Raw genomic sequence first — 24,681 nt, forward strand, 5'->3', positions numbered from 1 at the left:
GGAAGATGTCTGGAGTTCAAAAATGGCGACCAGAATATCCAATATGGTGGTCTAAAACCCAAGATGGCGGCTCCAATTTCAAGATGGCGGTTGTTTAGTGGAGTTTTTGACTCTAAAACCATGCAATGAGGGTATAGTTTGTATGGGCAAGATGTCCGGAGTCCAAAATGAATATCCCTGAATATCCAAGATGGCGGTCTAAAATCCAAGATGGTGACTCCAAATTCAAGATAGCGGTTGTAAAGTGGAGTTTTTTGCTTTAAAACCATGCAATATGATTATAATTTGTATGGGGAAGGTGTCCGGAGTCCAAAAATGGCAAATTGAATATCCAAGATAGCGATCTAAAATCCAAAATGGCGGCTCGAAATTCAAGATGGCGACTGTATAACGGAGTTTTAGGCCCTAAAACCATGCAATAAGGGTATATTTTGTATATGGAAGATGTCTGGAGTCCAAAAATTGTGACCAGAATATCCAAGATGGTGGTCTAAAATCCAAGAGGGCAGCTCCAATTTCAAGATGGCCGCTGTAAAACGGAGTTTTAGGCCCTAGACCATGCAATAAGGATATATTTGGTATGATTAAGATGTCTGGAGTCTAAAAATGGCGACCTGAATATGCAAGATGGCGGTCTCAAATCCAAGATGGCGGCTCCAAATTCAAGACGGCGGCTGTTTAATGGCGTTTTAAGCTCTAAATTCATGCCATATGGGTTTATTTGAAATAGGGTCGAATTCTGGACTCCAAAAAATGGTGATCAGGGTATCCAAGATGGGCTCTAAAACCATGTAATATGGGTATGTCTGGTATGGGGAAGAAGAGTGAAGTCCATAAAGGCCAGAATATTCAAGATGGCGGGCTTAAATCCAAATTTGCGGCTCAAAATTCAAGATAGCGGCTTTTTGTTAAGGTGAAATGGGAGAGCGTCCAGGTGCATTTTTGATTCGCATTTTTTAGAGCATCCACAAAACGCCCGAAAACGGAAATGCTACTCAATGTTTATCACGAGTGAGCAAGGCTACTCATTGCTTTTTCAGCTCTGTTTGTTGTTAAGATGACGAGATCCGTGCTTTCGGTATTTGCAAGGCAGCCATTGTGACGGCCATCTTTGGATTCTCTCATATATGTCACATCAAAGCTACATAAATGGTATGATTTCTGGTGCCATAGTTTGAAAATAGCGGCGAAGCCTAAAATTTTTTCGTCGCAAGGCGCTTTATACTGAAAATTTGTTCTACACATTTTGGCTTTGGGGGGGGGGGGTTGACAATTTTTTAAAAACTGAAAATTTTGCCTGTCCCGATCATTTTGTTTATCTATGTACGTAGTACATATCGTTTTCAATAATTTTCAGGAATCGATACAATGATATCTCCTGCAATAAATTGAACAAGATTCGCTTTTCCAACTTAAAGCTTCATCGTCCAATCGATTTGCAACTGCGATAACTTTTTTTTCGTAAATTTGCTGCCATTGCCCTTCGTTTGTAGAGCTTTGGTACCAAGAATTCAAGCAAAAATGGCCCACTGTAGATTAGATGCGTGGTGCTGTCTAATTGAAATTCTTGAAAGTTGAATTCATTGCTCGATTAGAAAACGACGCGTCGGACGCTTATCGGCCCGTATCCAGGTATTGCTTGATGCAGAATTTTCGAAAGATAACAGCCCCAAAGTTCGCCAACTGATGATTGGTATGCTCTATCTACGCAACTCATACAGAGCCAAAAACTCTCTAATCGCGATAACAAATGATAAAGTTTGGCTACTACGAAAAAAAAAATAAAAAAAAACTTCGGCACGAGCTGTCCGAGTTCCGAGTTAGACCAGTAGGAAATTCCCTGCCGAACCGACACGACAGCCACTGTCCACCACCTTCTGGAGTTTAAGGTATAGTGAGTGTGTATGTAGGTAAGGTTAGCAAAGCCTAACGAGCTTATCGATTGGTGAACCAGGAAGTATGATTGTTACATCCGAAAAAAAATGTGTAATGTGACCGGAAGTGTGGCGATCTCCAAGAGCATGAATTGATGCTGAATAAAACGTTTTTACATAAAAGTTGTGCCTTGTTTAACGGATTATATGCAGTGAATTATATAAACCACGATGGACATAATAAAATGCATTGGATTGGTTATTTCTGGTTAACGTTTTACGAAATGTAGAATCAGGCCTTATTGTACGTAAAATACTAAAAAAAATATGAGATTTTACCGATTACATTTTGTTCTGCAATGGGATGAAATTCCTCAAATATTCCGATTCAAGTTGAAAAATTCCACAAACTCAAAACAAAATCGTGCGCCAAATCGAAACTAGGTGGATTAATCTATTGCTGTGCTTGTGCATTATGATTGGTGCGTCATATCTTACCCTAAATATAATTGCATACCGCGTAAAGTAACGGACCCAACGAACTCTTATCGTTAGCAATTTTACTGAGCTGAATGTTTAATACCACCGGGCTTGCAAATATTTATTTCGGGTGTTGACTTATCTGGCAGCCGTCGCGTTTTTTTTTTATCGGTGATGTAGTCCAATATGACACTAATGTGACATGTTAGATTGAGAAAGTTTTCGTTGACTGTAGCAAACGATCAATCAAATGGCTTATTTCTACGATTCGTTGACCTTGTGGAGCTCCCGAATGAATCCTCGAGTGACTCATTGAGTTGTTGAAGTTATCTTTGGAACCCCTGATAAAATTATTGGAGAAATGCTATTATAAGTTTTGATAAAGTCACTGTCAGAACAACTAATCCGTGTATGGCTTTTGTAGCATTTCTAACTGTTACACTTTAATAAAAAGTCGCTTATTTTCTGATTTTTCGGCATGTTTGCATTGCAAGAAGAACCTATGAGGTGAGTTCCTAGAATTTTGTACATAAACTTTTTGGAAGAATTTAAAGAAAAATAAATAAAGCATCATTATGGCGTATGTTTTCATTCATTTATTCTGTATAATTCAAACCAAATTCCTATATGCATTGGAATTTGTTAAAAACTTCAATGAATTTCCTACTGACTCCGGGAATTAATTTTTCCAAACAAATAATGCATTACTTGCACAATTTGGTTATATTGCCCATGACACATTCTACCGTGAGGATAGAACGTTTTGACACCCTGATGGCCAGATGTTCCACTATAACGTTTCGGATGGAAAGTTCTTCGTGTGATATGAACATAACCTTCATAATATTTATGTAGACTCAGACATTCGATGTTGTATCTCACCGTTGGATGGCTCTTCCAAATAACCATATCATATCTTGTTTTCGGGAAATCAGTTATCGAGCGTCGTTCAACAACGTGCGAACATGTCTTTGATAAAAAAGATACTTGAAACATAGAAAGCCACTATTGTTGGGGTATTTTTGATGCGGGAAACTTCAATAGTTCGGATATGCGATCCTACGAACGCAATCAGCGAAGTACTAGTATTATTGAGCTACATTTTTGATGCAATAAGCGTGGGTATTTCGATTCCTTGCCTAATTTGGTGCTTTTTGAGCAAAACTTTGGGATACTGCGTTGATCAACAGACAAGAAATGTAGAAAACACAACACCCAAGAAATTACTCAAACAGCATTCAATTAGACAAGGAATCATAATAACCACGCTTTTGCACCACAGAAACGGAAAATTTGCCCTTGGCTCATTGTTTTTCAAAAAATCGACATTTATTCATGATTTGCACAGTCAACTCTCTATAACTCTTTGTTTAAGAGCCAGTTCGCGAGAACCGCGACCCCCTTTCCAAAGGAAGTGGAATCGATGTGCTCCGATTGAGCTGAAATTTTCAGGGTATGGTTTTCCATATAAAATATGATATCTGGCCGATTTCGCCTGTTTCGAACCAACAGAACTAGGATGAAAAACTGAGTACTACGTTTTGAAGGATTACCCAAGAGCTGTCATTTGATTTGTGACCCAGATGCGCCAACTTAAAAACTTTCGAAAAAAATTTTTTTTCTCGGGGTATGCGTTTTACCCCATATTTTTAGCTGTCTAAAGAAGTGTTGTCGCAAATTATGACAACGTTATTTCTCTTTCAAGGGTTTTCCTTCAATATTAATGCAACAGACAAATGATGACTAAGAAATGCAATTATTAGATTTTTTTTTCATTTGGGGAAAGTAGGGTAAAACGGACTAACTCAACCTCCTTTCGAAATAACGTTGCTACGATGTTCTCTGATCGGACTCGAATTTTCAGAGTTCTTTATTCTACTCAAGAATAGATGCTTTATCATATATTATTTTTTTTCTTGAGAAGATAACGGGGTAAAACAATTCTCAGAAAAAAAATGTTGAAAATAATTAAAATGTCAAAATTTACAAATGCTTTGGTAAAACTTGGAGAAATTTCATGAAGTTAGAAGAAATTTCTTAATTTTTATTGCTTATCCAAAGGAGCAAGTCTGACAAAATTTTGACGTCGAGAAATGTTACAGATTAGCACGTGGTGTGTGATTCACCGGATTCTTTCTCGATTTTTCTTTCAACATGTATCTCCGGTTCAATTTTCTCTCTTTTTTTTTCTCGTGAAAGTTGCTGCAGTACACACGAAAAAGATTCACGAGGAAAGATGCATTTAGCGCCTTCAAATGATTATTTGGACAAATATGGTCTTATACAAAGTTGTTCCCAAAAATCAGGCCCTCTTTTTAATGTACATAAAAATTAGGGTGGTCTATATTTTCAAAGAAATTGGGAACCAAACTTTTTTATCTGCTAGAATAACTGTATACATTCTTCGAGAAAGTTGTAGATCTATCAATTTTGAGCAAGTTTCTTGAAGACACATTTTATGTAGCTTTGAAATTGATCGATCTATAGATGTTTTTCTGAATAAGCTTAGGGTGGTTCAAGAAAAACCGGTTTTCTGGCGTTAACTGTTTCAGTTTCGATTTTTCATCAAAATCGCCCAAGAAACACTGGTACAGCATTTGAAGACGCGTCGTTTCATGCGCTGATATGGTCTTTATCTCTTTTGGTTCAATAGTTACAGGTGTTTTTCCTAAAAAATCATATTTTTTCATTGAAAAGGTGATATGAACGATTGATGAGTGAAAAATACTTAAAAAGTGCCTATTTTTTCTAGAAAATCATCAATATGTTTTGAACGGAATGACGAAGCCACATTCCCAGCGCACGAAAATGTGCGTTATTTTTTAGTTCTAAAAATAGTTCGTAGACATTTTTGATGTGAAATTTGAAACAAAAAAGATAAAGATAAAGGGTGACGCTAGAACAAATCGTTTTATTGCTTTATCTTTTTTGTTTAAAACTTCTCATCTAAGTCGCGTAAGAACCACTTTTACAGCTTCCAAAAAAGCGCATTTTTGTTCGCTGAGAATGTTGCTATGTCATTCCGTTCAAAAGTTATTGATGATTATCTAGAAAAACCCTAATTAATCCACCTAGCGGTGATGGTGCCTTTCTCGTGCTTTAAAATATCCTTTCAACAAAACTCGAGCGACATGTTGATGACATTGACATAAATACAAAATGAAAACTTCTTGCTAAATCTATTCAATATGGATACATTTTATATTAGCATAACATCCAATATTCAGAAAATATAAGACAACGATCCAAAACTCAAACCAAACAAGTGTCATGGAACCGCAAAATTTTAAAACGTCATTTTAGATTTTCCGGTCATCATTTTATGACTCCGGATATCTACCCCAACTAAACTGACCGCCATCTTGAACATTGAGACACCATCTTAGATGTTCTGGTATTCATTTTTGGACTCTGCACCTAAAATTACATAAAATAGTCGCCGTATTGAATTTTGGCATGTCGTTTATGATTTTCTGGTTACCAGTTTTGGACGAAGACCGGCATTCTTCCCCATTCAAACTATAGTCATATTGCAGACCTTGTGAAACAGCGCACAGCTTGGGTTTTCTGATTACAAATTTTGAATTCTGGACATATTTTCATACAAAATATGCCCATAATGCAAGAATTAAAAATCCTATAAAATAGGCACTAACTTGAATACTGGGCCATTATCTTGGACTTTAGACCGCTATCTTGGATACCCTGGTGGACTCCGAACATATTTCCCATACCAAATACACTTATTTTACATAGTTTTAGAGCTCAAAATTCCTTAAAACAGCCACCATCTTCTGTTGACGCGATCAAATTCTTATTTTTAAGTTGACCCATTCTGCTATAAATTTACACCTTAGGAATCTGAAATGGCACGATTTGATGAGATCGCTTTAGTTTTGTCTATATTTTGTTCTCATATATGAGAACTTAGACCTATTCGTCACTGTTGTTCATACCTAATGTTTATCAGGCCATTAAACAAAGCCACGATTTAATTTTTCACATAAACGTTGGTTTTGCTACACAACAGCTACCCAAGTAACACAGAAAACATCTTTGAAAATGGAATTTGAAAAAGATGTTGTAATTCAGTACTATATCTGTATCTGTACACATCTTGTGTTGAAATCATGTTTTAACAATGTTTGGCAATAACAAGCTACTGAAAAATCTATTCATCCTCACTACCAGCTAGAAAAACGTAAATTTAACGTTGATTACACAAGATTTCTAAACCATCATCTTCCTTCAATTGAATAAGATATGTAAAACGTCAGCAACACATAGTTATAACCTTTGAACTCGAACATGTTACGAAGACGTTATTTTCACGTTATAAATACGTTGATTTATAAGTTCATTAGTTCACTATCTCTTCTCAAGCACTTGACCATTATTTATGGAACTTGCTTGCATTTGATAATATGAGGCAATTTAACTACAATAGCATCCAACACTTTTATGTTTAGCTTCGCACTTGTTGATCCTGCTACGAGGATGCTAAACGGGTAAATATATAGGTTAATATTCTGTATCGAAAACTTGGTGCAGGCCACAGTTGCCAGGGCTCGAAAGATGCAAGTCACCATTCAACTTCATTTTAACGCCTCTCGTCACCTTATAAACACTGTGGGTACTTACGTGGTGGCTAAATCTTGCTTACAAATACAATTTTAACACTATTTTTTATGCCGCGAAACATTCTAAAACAATTTATTAATATCAAACTATGGAATTACACTCCAACTTTGTTATTGTTGTATCTATGTTCAAAACAAGTTATCCAGAATCAAACTTCACATCGTTGTGTGCTATTTGAAAATTAATGTTAAAAATACGTTACTATGATGTTTTTCCAATGTATTTTAATCAACTTAAGTGGCATTCGACAAAAAGGTTATTGAGATGTACACCAGTTGTAATTTAAACGTATTTTTAATAGCCTTAGTTCTTCCCTATCAGGACAGACAAATTGCAGTGCCTTAAAAGTTTTAAAAAGTTTTACAATACCACTTTTATATACAGCCTGTTGAAGTATAAATGTTGTTCATCTACGGATGTTTTCTCCAATAATAAACAGTTGAAACAGTTGAAACATTTGGAGGCGAATGACTATTTGTTAAAACCTCGTTAATAAATAAATAATAATAATAATAATAATAGTTGAAACATTTAATCAAATAATATAATTTGCATAATGATAACGAATACAAATTCTACTGTCTTAAAGAACACCATGAATATAACATTCTTGAAAATAGTATTCCAAAACTTACAGACGGTACTGTGGCAAGAAGCCACCATGTTGCACGTCTGTAAATTTGTTCGAAAATCTCACACAAAGCACAAAAATAATTAAAACCTTCCATCTTGTCTCCAATCCGATGGATGGCGATTGAATTCATGAGGAGTAAATGTGTTCATTTTACCATAAATTTTAAATGGCACATGAAATTAAGGCATAGTGACCAAACATCGAGGTGATAAATTACCAATGAAATGTAAGGCTTGAACATTTTTTGAGCCATTACTTGGTAGCACATGATAGGTGTCAGATTTATTTGCACAGTGTGCGTTTGATAAATTATGATTCTCCTGGCAGGAACAAGTAAGTATTTACGATGTTTGCAGAGAACATACTCAATACTTAATGTTATGTTATAAGTATGTATTGAAAAACATCTTTAGTAACATCAATGATGTTTTATAAGCCGCCATTTTTTGCGCTTTTTCGGTGATATAAGCGTACGAAAATACGTTTTCCAAATGCGGAACAAAACATGGACATTTGTTTGGAGCATGTATTATATACATTATTGTAACAAGTTGTGTTACTTGGGTAGTCTCTAATATGATCTAAGGCTATTTTCTTGCTAACCGTTCATTAGATCTTCAAAAAATCTGCGATCTGATGTGTCGTATGTATGGGTTTGGTTCATTTTTATATTTGGTAATTTCCGGTGGGATAGCCGGATCTGATTCCATGAGTCATGGACCATGACCCTACCGGTTGTCCCAATTATGGTCTGAGAATATTTTATTGCTATTTATTTACCTTTACCTAATCACCGCGATTTGATATATCGCATGAATGGGTTTGCTTCACTTTCACTTCTAACCACTTTCGAAGCCACAGCTGAACCCGCAACACTACCGGGAATCTAATGTGGTCTGACCCTATTTTTCCATCAGGTTGTCGATAAGTCGTGATCAGTTTTGTTAGAGATCACAGTCATTTGAACCTTTTCGTCGATATTCGGCCTCCTTTGTCTCCGACATTCGCAACACAAGCAATCAAACTACTGTTCGAAACAAAAATGTCAAACGAATGCACTTCACCACGATAGCGGCTTCGGGAGATAAGAGCTATGTTGCCCATCTGTGTGTCGTATTCAATGCAACATGCAATAATAAACTAATATTAACATTCATAATCGGAATTGGCTGAAAATCTATGCATAAAGCTAGAATTAGACACATGTCATCATGTCAGATGACATTGATTTGACTCTTTCTTATGTTTATTGATCTTCGTTCTACTGCTCATGTTGTGTGTAGGTTAGAGGTAATGATTGCGCACGAATGTAAAAAAAGCCGACTGACACCCGACTGCGGCAACGAAATGAAGGTAGTAAAAAGTGTCGAATGTTTACAAGACTGGTCGTGATTTGATGTACCGCATCATGGGTGATTTGATGGGTTAAATTTTACATTTTACTACCCGGATCTGATTTCGGGTAACTACCGGCTGAACCAAATATGGTCTAACATTATTGTCTTGTTATCTGCTCATCGGTTAACCAAAAACGCTGCAAATTGAAGGTGTCATATGCAGGGTTTGACCATTTCGACGGGACTCTCGGAACCAATTCCGGAACACTACCAGTTGTCTTTAGTGTGACGTAAGGCTATTTTCTAGCCAACTGTTCATTAGGTTATCCCAAAAGCCACGATTTGATGTGTCATATGCCTGGATTTGGTTTACTTTTACATTTGGTTTCTTCCGGCCACTCAAAACCGATTCCGAAACACTTGCTGGCCGTTCATTAGGTAATCTAAAAAGCCGCTATTTAATGTGACGCATGTATGGGTTTGTTTCTCTTTCAGATTTAACCACTTCGGGGGGAACCCCGGTACGGGTTCCGGAACACTACTGGTTCAGATATGGTCTGAGATGGTTTTCCTGCTCATTGTCCATCAGGTCATCGAAAATACCGTGGTTTGATGTGTCGCTTGCATGGGTTTGGTACAATTGTATATTTGGCCACTTCCAGCGGGACGCCCAGAACCGGTTCGGGAACACTACCGGTTCAGATATGGCCTGAGACTATTTTCCTGCTTACCGCTCATCAGGTTATCAAAAATGCCGTGGTTTGATGTGTCGCATGCATAGGTTTGGTTCACTTGTATATTTGGCCACTTCCAGCGGGACGCCCAGAACCGGTTCCGGAACACTATCGGTTCAGATATGACCTGAGATGATTTTCCTGCTCATTATCCATCAGGTCATCGAAAATGCCGTGGTTTGATGTGCCGCATGCATGGGTTTGGTTCAATTGTATATTTGGCCACTTCCAGCGGGACGACTAGAACCGGTTCCGGAACACTACCGGTTTAGATATGGTCTGAGATGGTTTTCCTCTTCATTGTCCATCAGGTCATCGAAAATGCCGTGGTTTGATGTGCCGCATGCATGGGTTTGGTTCAATTGTATTTTTGACCACTTCCAGTGGAACGCCTAGAACCGGTTCCGGAACACTACAGGTTCAGATATGGTCTGAGATTATTTTCCTGCTCATTGTCCATTAGGTCATCTAAAATGCCGTGGTTTGATGTGTCGCTTGCATGGGTTTGGTACAATTGTATATTTGGCCACTTCCAGCGGGACGCCCAGAACCGGTTCGGGAACACTACCGGTTCAGATATGGCCTAAGACTATTTTCCTGCTTACCGCTCATCAGGTTATCAAAAATGCCGTGGTTTGATGTGTCGCATGCATAGGTTTGATGCATTTTCATATCTGGTCCCATCCTGGGGTACCGTTCCGGAACACCTAAATGGCCATATCTCCGGAACGGCTGAACCGATCCGAACCATTTTCAATAGGAAACAATGGGACCAGATTCCGCGTCGAATGAACCGTCGGTCATTGAAATCGGATGAGGTTTACTGCCAAAAAGTGATGTGAGTTTATTTGTACACACACATACAGACACACACACACACGCACACACATACACACACACATACACACACACAGACATCACCTCAATTCGTCGAGCTGAGTCGATTGGTATATGTGATTTGACCCTCCGGGCCTTCTATCAAAAAGTCATTTTTGGAGTGAACATATAGCCTTTCCAGTACACTTAGTGTACGAGAAAGGCAAAAATAGGCACTTTTCAAGTATTTTTCACTTGAGTTACAAAAAAAACAGCCCTCTAATTTTTTGATATGTTTTGTAACAACGTTTCTTCTTTTGAATGCGGACAAAAGATAATTTTTATGATTGCCCCAACCCGTCATAACACCTTTTCAAAAAACTATGCTCTACAAGTGTTTCTTGGGTGACTTTGATGAAAAATCGAAACTGAAACAGTTAACGCCAGAAAACCGGTTTTTCTTGAACCACCCTAAACTTGTTCAGAAAAACATCTCTAGATTGGTCAATTTCAAAGCTACATAAAATGTGTCTTCAAGAAACTTGCTCAAAATTGATAGATATACAACTTTCTCGAAGAATGTATACAGTTATTCTAGCAGATAAAAAAGTTTGGTTCCCAATTTCTTTGAAAATATGGACCACCCTAATTTTTATGTACATTGAAAAGAGGGCCTTATTTTTGGGAACAACTTTGTATAAGACCATATTTGTCCAAACAATCATTTGAAGGCGCTAAATGCATCTATCCTCGTAAATTTTTTTCGTGGACCATTGTGTACTGCAGCAACTTTCACGAGAAAAAAAGAGAGAAAAATCGAGAAAGAATCCGGTGAATCACACACCATGTGCTAATCTGTGACATTTCTCGACGTCAAAATGTTGTCAGACTTGCTCCTTTGGATAAGCAATAAAAATTAAGAAATTTCTTCTAATTTCATGAAATTTCTCCAAGTTTTACCAAAGCATTTGTAAATTTTGAAATTTTGATTATGTTCAACATTTTTTTTCTGAGAATTGTTTTACCCCGTTATCTACTCAAGAAAAAAAAATGTATGATAAAGCATCTATTCTTGAGTAGAATAAAGAACTCTGAAAATTCGAGTCCGATCAGAGAACATCGTAGCAACGTTATTTCGAAAGGAGGTTGAGTTAGTCCGTTTTACCCTACTTTCCCCAAATGAAAAAAAAATCTAATAATTGCATTTCTTAGTCATCATTTGTCTGTTGCATTAATATTGAAGGAAAACCCTTGAAAGATAAATAACGTTGTCATAATTTGCGACAACACTTCTTTAGACAGCTAAAAATATGGGGTAAAACGCATACCCCGAGAAAAAAAAATTTTTTTTTCGAAAGTTTTTAAGTTGGCGCATCTGGGTCACAAATCAAATGACAGCTCTTGGGTAATCCTTCAAAACGTAGTACTCAGTTTTTCATCCTAGTTTTCATCTGTTGGTACGAAAACAGGTGCCTTGAAAATCGTCAAAAAAATTATGAAAATTACCTTATTCTTCAAATAAAATATTAAAGAATATCCAACGCTTGGCTCAAATGGAAGTGCCATAGGAGTAGAGTGTCCATGCAAAATTTCAGCTGAGTCCGTTAACTTTTGCGGAAGTTATTGCGATTTTAGTGATTTTACCTATTTTTAGACATGAAATCTTTGAGGGCTATTTTACCCCACTTCCCCCTAACGGAAAAATCTGAAAATCGGTCAGATATCATCTTTTATATGGAAAACCATACCCTGAAAATTTCAGCTCAATCGGAGCACATCGATTCAAAAAGGGGTTGCGGCTCTCGCGAACTGGCTCTTAAAGAACATGAAAACAATCTTAGCGGCTCTGAAAAGGGTGCTCTTTGTTATAAACATTATAAAATCCATATTTTTTTCTAAATTTATATCCCCATTTTTTTTATCTAGCTCTTTTATTTATGGCTCAATCGCGTTCAACGCTTTACGGAGCCGAGATTCATTTTATGTATTCAATAACATACAATGATATTGCTTTCTTATATCAAGGTTAGTACTGGGAGGAGGCCAGGGTACTCGTGGCTGCTCGAGGTTAGCGGATCACATAATTTTTGAGGAAAGGCATGGTCAGGATGAGGTTTCAGGGTTTGGTGTAGCACATCCGGGAGGTATCTTATCTTTTGGCGTCGCCTCTGGTGTTGGCATGGGCTTGTCACGGATTCTCATCTGCCGGATGGCCAGGAACAAAACATAAAAGGTCAAAACACAGAGAAAAAAAAACTGAAGCGAAAAAACACAGGGAGATTAAACCTTTATGCAACACATTCGAAGAAACTCATAAATGGACCGCATATAGATTAGATCGCGGGTTCCCAACACATCTCTTACTGGAACAAAGGGTTGTCTACCTCGGGCCTCAAGGGTATCCAATAGTAGCGCTCTGGAGGCGTCATTATCCGGGCAATGCCAAACTACGTGGTCGATGTCATCATAACCGGAACCGCACTCAGTGCAAAGATTGTCGAGCGCAAGATTTATTCTATGCAAATGCTCGCCTAGTGAGTAATGGTTGGACATAAGTCTTGACATCACACGTATGAAGTCTCGACCTACATCGTAACCGTAATGCCACGCTCACAAAGAAACATTAGGAATAATAGAATGTAACCACCGTCCCAGTTGGCCATCTCGCCAATCATGTTGCCAACTTTGAAGAGAACTCTGACGAACTAAATGGAAAAATTCATCGTGTGAAATTCTTCTATCATAGATCTCGCCTTTCTGTGCGCCCACCTTTGCGAGAGAATCCGCCTTCTCATTGCCATAAATTGAGCAATGTGAGGGGACCCATACAAAGGTAATCTAGTATGATCTTTCGACCAGTGCATACATCTGCTCTCTTATTTTTGTAAGAAAGTAAGATGCATGCTTTACAGGTTTCATCGACCGGAGTGCCTCAATCGAACTAAGGCTATCCGAGAAGATGAAGAAATGGTCTGCGGGCATGCTGGAAATCATCCCCAAAGCGAAGTCGATTGCTGCCAGCTCAGCAACATAAACAGAACAAGGTTCTTGAAGTTTCCGGAAGGCGGTAGAATTTTCGTTGAAGACACCGAAGTCAGTGGATCCATTAATTCGAGACCCATCAGTGAAGAATATCTTACAGGAATTTTTTTTTGTCTGTATTAACGAGATTTTTAACCCTAGGCTAGCTCATCTCGGGACCCACGCTTTACTTCCCTTCCAAAGGAAGAACCCACATTTTGTGAGTATGTCGGGAGTGGGATTGGATCCCAGGTCCTCGGCGTGATAGTCTTGTGTTCTAACCACCACACCAGGCCCACTCCACTTACAGGAATTGACATTTTGGTACTTTTCGTTAAAAATGCGAGGAATAGGTATACATCGAAGTTGATCTGGTATTCCATGAATAGCTTGTTTCATGGACAGATCGTATTCAACAGAGGAACTGTCATTGTTGAAGTGTGCACGAGGAGGATTATAACCTGGGAGGCTTATGTCAGATGACATGTAGAACAGATAGATTCTCATGAATTTTGACTGAGTGTTCAGTCTGAGCATGTCTTCGAAGTTTTCAATTACAAGTGTGTTGCTCACTCCACATTTAATAAGTAACCTTAGCGAGAGTTCCCAGAAGCGGTTCTGAACAGGTTTCACACCTGCCAGGACCTCTAGACTCACATTATGCGTTGAGTGCATGCAGCCGAGCGCAATGCGCAGACAACGCTATTGAATTCGTTCCAATTTTATTAGGTGGCAGTTTGCGGCTGAGTGGAAACAGAAAGAGCCATACTCGAGAACAGAGAGAATAGTCGTTTTGTAAAATTTTATGAAGTCTTCCGGGTGAGCACCCCACCGTGTTCCGGTTATTGAGCGTAGAAAATTGATCCTTTGCTGACATTTTTGCACCAAATATTTAGTTTGGGTACCCCAAGTGTCTTTTGAATCAAACCAGACCCCAAGGTATAATAAATCCCCAATTAACAGGAGTGTTGTATATGTGAACTTAGGGGTGGGATTTTTTTCTATTTTTAGATGCATTTGGCCATCCTAGGCTACATGGCAAATTTTGAGGCTAGAAGTCAGCATCTACAGAAGAGTAAAAGTGGTTTTACTTAACAGTTAGTTTTTTTTTAAGTTTTCTAAAAGTCCTCTAAATATACTCAAATATCTTCGAATACATCATTTAAATCCAACAATCCAAGTTTTCAAGTTAGAATTTTTTGAAAAACAAAATTAGGTATTTTTCATACGCCCTTTTCAAAAGTTAGGTGAGGAAAAATGGCTATGTGTCGATGCAAAATTGGATGATTTCCGAAATCCAGCGCATGAACAAAATCTAAATCGAATTAAAAAAATATCGAGTCGAATATGACATTATTTTTCGTGTTTTGAGCTGGAAATGCTCTATACCAGTGGTTTTCAGACCCTTTGTCTCGCGATGCACTTTCTTGAAATAAATGGCTTCGCGGTGCACTTGTAAGGAAAAAAAATAAATTCAAAGTTGGATAAAAATGGTAATGTGTGGAGAAATCCGAGCCTGGTTAACCCTTATGTGGCCGACAGGGTACCCGGGTACCCAGCGCCCATTTAAAAAGCACGGTGTAGAAAAAAGCAAAAAGTTTGTCGGGCACATAACGGTTAAGAGTGAATATTCAGTGGATTTCTGTTGTCCAAGATTCTTGTAGATATTGATCGAAAATATTAGCCTTCTTTTGTAATTCTTAGTAAAGCTCTTGAAGATACAATGCAATATGAAAACCTTGAAAGAATTTTAGTGTTGGGGAGACCTTTAAGGATTTTTATTTTATTTTTTCATGTCTGTATCGCGCTTGGTAGATTTTCTTGCAATTATTTGAAGATATATTGAAGATCTTACCTTAAGTTTTTTTTCCTGTTGGCCTGTTGGGTACATTCTCACTGCGACCAATTGTTGATCTACGTTCACCTTACATTCGTCTATAGACTTGTTTGAAACAGGACTGCATTGCTCTCATTTTCTTGAAACTTTCCAAAATTGAACGATTCAGAAACAATATTCATAAAAACTGGAAATGGTATGGCTTTCTCAGTCTAGGGAATCTAAATGATTAAATTGGTATTGTCCGACGTTTCGGTCTAATTCATTGGGTCTTTTTCAAGGGTGAACTAGAAGAAACAGTTTTACAATTAGGGACATTAGGGAATAACGAATATTTTTTTTTTATAACTTTATAACATGGAGAAAAGAGTTCAGCGTTTTACCTGACCCGCTAAAAGAGTGGTACCCCGTAAGTACATGTCCTGTTTTCAATATTAGAACTAAATCCGTTGCTACCAGTTACCAACCACGAAACCCGTCATTGTTGAAGTTATTCACATGAAAGCTCTTCGTGAATCTACTGCCAATCATCCTAGATTAAAAAAAAAATGAATAATATTTGTTAAAGCCTAAACTTTCAAAAAGTAAAGCTTATATTCAAATCCTAAACCTTTTCAATATTCGTACTTTAAGTGCAGCTAAGGCCAATGTATAAAGCTATGCAAACATTTAAAATAATGTCCAATCATTAAAAGCGTAACATCTCAGCTTCTTGACAAGATATTTAATTTGTTTAGGGAAGTGATGCATATGAATAGTTCTATTATATAAAATTTAATTGTTAAAAACAAAAAAAAAAGTGTTTTAAGTAAATTGAAATGTACAAATGCATCAAACATGTATAGTGTATCAAACAATTGTCCGTACAACATTTTTTTGGCCAAAATAATTTTTCATTCAAATGTTCATAACTTTTTTATACGTTAATCAAAAACGCTGAAATTTTTACCAACCATGAAGCATATATTAAAACTCCATTGGTAAAATTTTGAGCGGGATCGAATAAGTTTTCTGAAAGTTGTAGAACTTTTAGAAAAACTTATAGGGTAAGAAATCAAACTTTGAACTAGTTAAATTGTAATCTCAATTTGAACCATTTCAAAATTCATTAAAACGACGTACTTTTCAGGCAAATATTGTCCAGAAAAAGATGTTAAACAGCTTTCCGTAATATAACCTGATAAAATGGACTTTAAAAGCATTGAAAAAAGCGTTTTTGTCATGGAAAACAGGTAATTGAAAAATCACTGTGATTTCACCCATTTCCCCCAAGAGAAAGCACATTTTCGGTGCATTCGTACAGCTCATGCATTGTATCACACGCAATATGTGAACACGTCAAATGAAAGCCTATTTATCGTAGAATCGACCAACCGAATAATATTCCGCATTATTTGTCATAAAATTATCAAATTTAAGTGATTCTTACTTGGAGAATGTTATCTTAAATTGAACCATTTGTAATCTAAATTTGAACTAGTAAACGGGGGTGAGCTTCTAGTGTTGGCCTGTAGATTGCGCTAGTGGTTGCTTTGTTTACTCTTGGGGGATGAAAAAATCCAAATTTAGTTTCCAAATTCCTAAAGAATTTCGAACATTCTGAGTTGAGATTCCACTGCCTAATGAAAAATAGGTATGAGAATTAGCAGATTCATGTGATTTTTAATTGTTCAGCATGGAATTGGCTATTTTGTGAGTTGCTCGAGCTGCTGCCGCCAGTAGTTCAAATTAAGATTAAAATTGGTTCAAATTATGATTACGATGGTTCAAATTAAGATTAAAATCATTGTTGATGAAAAATCAAATATTTCAATGAAATTCGGTGCAAATACAAACTTTTTACCATTTAACAGAAAGCTTATACCCGTGGCTTTCATGTACATACGATTTTGCCGTAGTAAATTATTTCCATGTGGGAGAAAAAATCACTTAAAATTTGCACTGCTTCAGAAAGCCGCATTTAGGTTCAAATTTTGATTACCTACCCTAAGATTTTTTAACACATTTTTAAAACATTATATCTCAGCCTATGTACTCGATGAAACTTTTTCATCTTTTTTTTGTGTTACAGTTGATACCTAAGGCTTTCATATGCAACTACTTTCGAGGTTTTATATTCACTACAAAAAATATGAAAAATGTGCTTATGTAGTTGATGATTTTTAAAATTTTACCATATTTTGCACATGGAATCTGCCAAACGTTTTTCACAAATAAAAGTGCATTAACTGAACGAAAAATACATAGGACCTACTCTTCATATGTAGTTTAGTAGGTCCTGTATAAAAATATTACATTAAGAGAATTTAAAAACGTTGAAAACACTTGGCACTTTTATTGATCAAAATATGATAAGTTTCCTAATGACACTCTGAACATATACAAATTTTTCATATTTTTTGTAGTGAATATAAAACCTCAAACGAAGCTGCATATGAAAGCCTTAGGTATAAGCTGTATCACAGAAAAAATTGAAAAAGTTTCATCGAGTACATATTGAGATATAATGTTTAAAAAATGTGTTCAAAAATTTTATAAGTTTTACTAAAGTTCTATAACTGTCAGAAAACTTATTCGATATCGCTCAAAATTTTACCAATGGAGCATTGATATATAATACATGATTGATCAAAATTTTAGCGTATTTGATTGATGTATAAAAAAGTTATGATCAATTGAATGAAAAATTATTTTGACCAAAAAATTGCTGTACGGACAATTGTTTGATACACTGTATATCTTTCAGTTTAATGTCGAGCACACTTGACTTTTTGAACAAAGATTTTTTTGGGTGCAGCCTAATATGCATCCTTCGTTTACTCGCGTATACAGAGGTGCCCATTTTGTTCACGAGTAGGTTTGTTTTTTGTCTATCTGTCTCGCTACAATGTTCACAAACTTCCTTCTCCATCTTTCAACATCCATTTCAGTAGCTCCTGACATTCACTTAATTCCTACACAGGGATGGCAGATGTGAAGACATGTCTTCACTTTGGAAACAATTGAACTTCTGTGAAGACATTATTTTTGTGAAGACATATTATTATTTTCAATAGATATTTCAAAACTTAAAATAATTTTTATAAAATTGCCGGGATTCCCGGATTGTATGACAATTGCCAGAAAACCATTTGCCAGAATAGACCATTCCCCAGAAAGCCATTCGCCAGAATGGACCATTTGCCAGAATGGACCATTCCCCAGAATTAAATATTTTCTCTTATTTCTCGGCTATTGTTCTATCAGAAACAGAATTTGTATGAATTGTTTCCGTTGAATGTGTTATGTTTTGGAATAATATCATAAAATATAAGGGAAGTAAAATAAAATAAATAAAATTGTTTTCTCATTATGTGATCCTTCTGGTATTCTACGAAAAGATGGAGGAAAATACCTATTTTTCTGTCAGTTTCGAAAGAACGGCCCTAACTTCTTCTTCTTCTTCTTTTCTATGGCTCTACGTCCCCTCTGGGACAGTGGCCTGCCTCGCTTCAATTTAGTGTTCCTTGTGCACTTCCACAGTTATTAATTGAAGGGCTTTCATTGCCTGTCATTGCATGAATTTGTATATAAGTATAGGCATGTATAGGCAAGTACAATGATACACTACACTACCCGTCATAAGTACGGACTCACAAAATGTATTGCAACAATATTGCATCACCCTGACTCAACTCGATATCTCCAAAACCTGAGGACTTACAAAGATGCTGTCTTCAGGAAAGTTATTCAGAAGACCAAAAGCAACAACTTTTCTGAAGACGGCATTTTTGTAGGTGTTCTGGTTTTAGAGATATCGAAGTGAGTCAGGGTGATGCAACATTGTTGCAATACTTTTTGTGACTCCGTACTTATGACGGGTAGTGTATATCCAGAGAGTCGAGAAAATTTCACTGACTGGAACGGGAATCGAACCCGCCGTCTCATGATTGGCGATCCATAGCCTTGACCACCAGGCTAACTGGAGACCCAAATGCCTGGGTTTTAACTTTATAGAAATTAAAATCTTTGGTTAAATTTTTACGATTCATTATGCCAATTGATATATAGGCACTGTTATAAAGAGAACATCTTTTAATTGAAAAAGGAAAAGTTTCAGATTGAATTAAATATGAAGAACAGCCTAAATTTCAAAGGAAGGTAAAATTTGTCATGGAAATGATGTAACTAAGTTCCTCTGTCATATCAACTTTGATATAGTTATATCTATGCTGGGTCATTAGGCAGAAAGAAATTAGTATTTATTTGTTTTATTGATGTTTCTCGGTGAGCCAATGAAAACTATTGGTTTAACGTTGTGACGTTTCGGCTTACTGTTTTACTTCAGCCATCCTCAGACAATTTCGATCACCGCAGCAACTTTTACCTTCTTTACTGCTGGGCGATCACGTACCGCGACACCAAAATATTAGTAACTCAAAGATAACTACTGGTCCTTATACTTAGCACTCCTTTCAAGAACAGCCCCCGCTTAAAAGAAGGAAAATGTCGTGATTAGTTTTTTAACAGTTCAATCTCAACAGTATGTTAAACAAATCTTCATTGAACAATCTAAACTCAGATGTTTTGTTTACTTTTGTAGCTTTTACATAGAGATAAAAAAAAATGAAAAAAATGACACTTTTGCTAATACGCAATAAGGTGAGGTCGCTACTGATTGTTAACTAGAATATGATTCAAATTTTCAGTCATTGCTATAACTATTCCTGGAATCAACGAACATCATATACTGTTCAAAAAGAATTTTGTTGGGCCAATGTCAATGCTATTACTCTGGCCTAGAATCTAGCCAAACATAAAATTAACATTTATTCTGATAAATACAATTTTTTCTGGGGAATGTCCTTTCTGGGGAATGGTCTTCTGGCGAATGGTGCATTCTGGCAAATGGTTTTCTGGGAAACGGTCCATTCTGGCAAACGGATTCTGGCAAGTGGCATTCTGGCAAGTGACTTTCTGGCAAATGTCATACAACCGGATTCCCGAGGAATCCCATTAGTAATAGCTCCTGGAGGACTTCCCGAGGATCTTCTGGAGGATTTCCTGAGCAACTCCTAGAAGATTTTTTTAGAACTCTTGGAAAAATACAAGGAAACTTCTTTAGGAATTTTCGTGAAAACCCTGCAGTGCAATCCCAGGGAAATCATGGAAAGAATCATGCATTATTACAGAAACTTGATAGAGAAAATTTCGTGAGGATCCTGTAGAAATTTTTGTGAGCTCGTGGGAAAAATTCTCGTGGAACACCTAGACAAATTCCCAGGAAATCTTGGAGAAATTCACTGGGAACTCCAAGAAAAATTGCCTGGAAACCTGAAACAATTCTCGGGGAACTCCTGCCGAAGAGCTTCTAGACTAATTTTCGAGGAAGTACAGGAGGACTTCCCGCTGAACTGAGGAAATTCTCAAAGTTATTCACGAAGTTTTCCCGAGCAACTCAGACTCCAGGAGAAATAACGAAAGAAAGTCTATGTCTAGAATCACACATGCATTTCCTGGAGGAATTACAAAAGATACTCCTGGTGGAGTCCAAACAGAAATGAAGATAATACTAGAATCTTTATCATTTATTGGAAATGATAAAGCATTGTAGTATTATCTTCATTTCTGTTTTGCCCACAAGTATCCGAAAGATTAAATAATTACCACAATAGGGTCCGAAAACGCTACCTAGATTATTGGTTTAGAACACAAATCATGGTCATATTAACTCATTTTTCGTTGTTTTTATTGATTGAGGTTGAAAATAAATATTTTTTAGGTTTTGGATTTTGTGTCCTGCCTCTGGATCAAAACTCATGATTTGAACAAATTTTTGATACCGTGTACACCAAACAAGAACATTTTTAAATCCCCAGTGTGCAAAATGCCGAATTCCATCACTTCAAGGTTGACCTCAAATGCCAAACAAGACATGTTTACCATTTTACTGTTACGATCAGAAAACCATGCTTGATCGTATTATTCAGTAAAACGGAATTTTGTCAATAATTTTAGGACCTTATTCTTACTATAGTCTTGTTAAAGCTTTTCAGAAATAAAGTTAAATTTTATTCCAACGGATTCGTGAAATTTTCTTGGAAATTATTGCCAAAATTCCCAGGAATACTATCAGATTTTATACAATTTTTCACCAAAATTTCTTGGAATGTCTTCAGAATACCTTCGAGCAAATGTGCAACGTTCACAATTTTTATATCTGAAATTCCTCATAGTTTCTTGAGAAATCTAATAAGAAATTATCAGGAAAGTTTGATTTGCCCCGAAATTTTATTGGAACCATATCGATATGTTATTGGAACCATATCGATATGTTTTGTACTGCTTAATCGCCGGAGTATCTTATGGCATTATACTCTTGATATTAAAATCAAAAGAATAATAAAAAACCTCGAGTGTGAAACTAATATTTCTATTTTTTATTAATCTATTCATTCAACTTTCAGATGAAGGAACCTGGTATGCTGATAGTCTTCACCCTGCTCTTGGCCGGTGTGCTCGCAGCACCGAACCCATGTGAGAATCTTGAGGAGCTGCGCGTCTGCAATGACACACAGTACGAGACGTATCGCGAGTGCGTGGAGGAAGTCAAAGCTCTACGAGTCAAACGCCAGGCCCTATGTCCCCAGCTGTATTCCAAAGCCATATCGATTGAAGAAGAAACGGAGCAGGACGGCTTATCCAACGATATACCGTCCGATGTGGTTGAACCTTCGATTGAGATAATTCCTGCTTTGGAATCTGTTGTGACCGTGAAGCCGATCGAATCTAATCTTGCTGCGAGCTCCAAGCCGATGCTTAAGTCTTTAGACCGGAAAGTGATAGTGCAAACAGATGACGACGACTACGAGTACCGAGTGCCTACCAATGTGACGACTGTGATTCGCCTTACCAATGTGGTAAACAACACCAATGTAGTTAATGTGCCTACGAATGTGAACACTACTAACGTGAACAACATTCACATTTACGCCAACATCACAGAAGGTGACAATGGTTCGGACCGAGCCGATGAGCCGAAATGCTGTACAGCTGTTCAGCCGAAGTCGTGCCATATGTCTACGCAAGGCTACAGATGCAAACATAAGAAATTCAAAACTTGTGGTTCTCAGTGTACCTCGGATATAGTACACGTCCAACGGAGAAAGCGTTGTGATAGCCAAGGAAATTGTAAACAGAAGATAGCCTACGTACCTCAGCCGGAGAAACCAAAGTGCGTGTACATTGAGCAGTGGCCGTTTGTTGTTTGTGGGAAGCCAGCTAATATGCAAGTTGTCTGTGATGGGTGCTACGACCATTACGGCTATGGATTTGAAGCTCTTCATGGTCAACTACCGAGCCAGTGCCGAGGATGTTATGACGATGCTTTCGATCAAGGTCAATTATATCGTCGAGGACCAGTACTGAGACCGTACTACTACCACGAACCACCGTGTTACCTCACCGGGTCATGTCCTATGGGCTACGGAGATTGTGGCTATGGTTGCTATGGCCATGAAATGGTTGACCCCGCCTGGGGTGGTCCATCACCTTACGATCCAAGAATGGATGAAACCAATATGGCTTATTTGGATCAAGATTTGGAAATGGCAAACGATACCGAAAGCGATTGGGGTGTGCCGGTACACAAGTGTACCGTGGTCTCCGACGACAACACGATTTCGGTACAAAATTGTACTAGCACGGTTGACAACCAGTATGCGGCGGCTCCCTCCAATCACCCTTACTACAAACAACCGCGAGAAGAGCGAAAACCGTACAAAGTAAGACAAACTATGCAACGGCAACAAATGGTAGAAGAAGTTGAAGATAATGATCCATCGTCCGGAGAAGGAGTTATCGTTCAAAACTCACAAGTCTCGTTCGTGGATGAAGACGACGACAGTTATTACTATGACTTTAGTCAGTAGAGTTGTGCATGTTTGCTGAAATTGTAATAAAACTAGTTTAAGAAACATAATTGTCTACCTCTTAAGGAATATCAGTGAAAGACAGTAATAAATCTCGCGTTAACTGCCTGTGGATTAAAGGAAGTGTTTCATTTAAACTAGAAAGACCTTCATGTGAGTAAGTTGTAATGGCTATTTTGTTTTGTGTGATGATCTTAACGAGTCGTCCACCCGAGATTTTGTAATTGTCTCTAAGTTTTCTAAAAACTTCAAAATATTTGGGAGTCTGTTGTTTTCAGGTTGGAATGTAAGTGTTCCAGTGCGTCTAAGTGCATATATTTCAAGATGGTGCCTTACGGTGCATGTGTCGCGAAATTTTTGCGAGCTACTGTATCATAGGAGTCTTTTTTGCTATAAAAATCTATCTTTTTGGCTCACGTTCTATGCTATAATCGCACTGTTTTATCACCTACGCTTATGACCTAAACAGTTTGTGGCTGTTCTCGCTAACATATGCACCGTAACGGGCGTCATCTCGAAAAATATACACTTAGACGCTTAGACTATCTAATGAAGCGCATTACTATACACGTACAAGAGAACTGAGCTTCTAATCCTTCAAAAGGGTAAAATATATTACCGAAACCGTTGAATATAGAGAGAGTATCGTTCTCGCTGCTCTATAAGACTGCAAACAGACACCCTTATAACAAGGATAGGGTAGTGTGGCCAGTGTGGGGCTGAGGCCGTCTTCTACTACAATAGTAACAGCCAGGTCTACTCTCTCCTCGACCCACTAAACACATTCCTATGGTCGCCAAACTCTTCGTCTCTCCGGAACCACCAAGAAGGTATTGCTTCAAAGAGGGGCTAGTGTACATCGCATCCTCAAGGTTAGCTGCATAGCCTGCAGCAACGAACATCGATGACTCGCTTTGAAGAGTCCTTCACGGTAGCATGCTGGTGCTCAGCCAGTTTCCCGAGTGGTCTTCACCACTAACTTTGCCCTCAACCCCGCCCGTGCCCAACTACTTAGCAGACATCAAGAACTGATGCCCACGTTCAATCTGATCTGACCTGCCCGTAAGGAAGGGTATCACCACCCTTCAGGTCCTATCAGATGCACCAGAAGGTTGCAGACAGCAGGGTTGCAGACCTGCCCCGGCCCCTACCGGGGACCCCTATCTAACCGCAGGCTCGGATCCAGCCCAGTAGACCGATGCCACGACAGCATAGCTACCGGGACTTCCTCTCCGCGGCCACTTAATCGCTGTAAGGATCGATCTCGACCGTAGGACACCGGTATGACCTACGAAGCCGACTCCGAACCCCTAGACCACCTCTTGTACTGCATCTGAACTAGCCATTCTCCGAGTCCACGTGCCACCTCCTCTGTAGCTCTCAGACGATATCGGTGA

At 37.8% G+C, this 24,681-nt stretch overlaps 1 protein-coding gene across 1 annotated transcript; it reads left to right on the forward strand.

Moving 5' to 3' along the window:
• Window positions 1-1,758: 1,758 nt before the first annotated feature.
• On the forward strand, window positions 1,759-23,403 carry LOC109411028 (uncharacterized). Its single transcript, XM_062856019.1, has 2 exons — window positions 1,759-1,889; window positions 21,821-23,403. The coding sequence occupies exon 2, from the start codon at window positions 21,821-21,823 to the stop codon at window positions 23,282-23,284; it is 1,464 nt and encodes a 487-aa protein (XP_062712003.1). The 5' UTR covers window positions 1,759-1,889; the 3' UTR covers window positions 23,285-23,403.
• The last annotated feature ends 1,278 nt before the right edge of the window (window positions 23,404-24,681 follow it).

The sequence above is a fragment of the Aedes albopictus genome, chromosome 3 (genome assembly GCF_035046485.1).
Source record: "Aedes albopictus strain Foshan chromosome 3, AalbF5, whole genome shotgun sequence".
Lineage (NCBI taxonomy): Eukaryota > Metazoa > Arthropoda > Insecta > Diptera > Culicidae > Aedes > Aedes albopictus.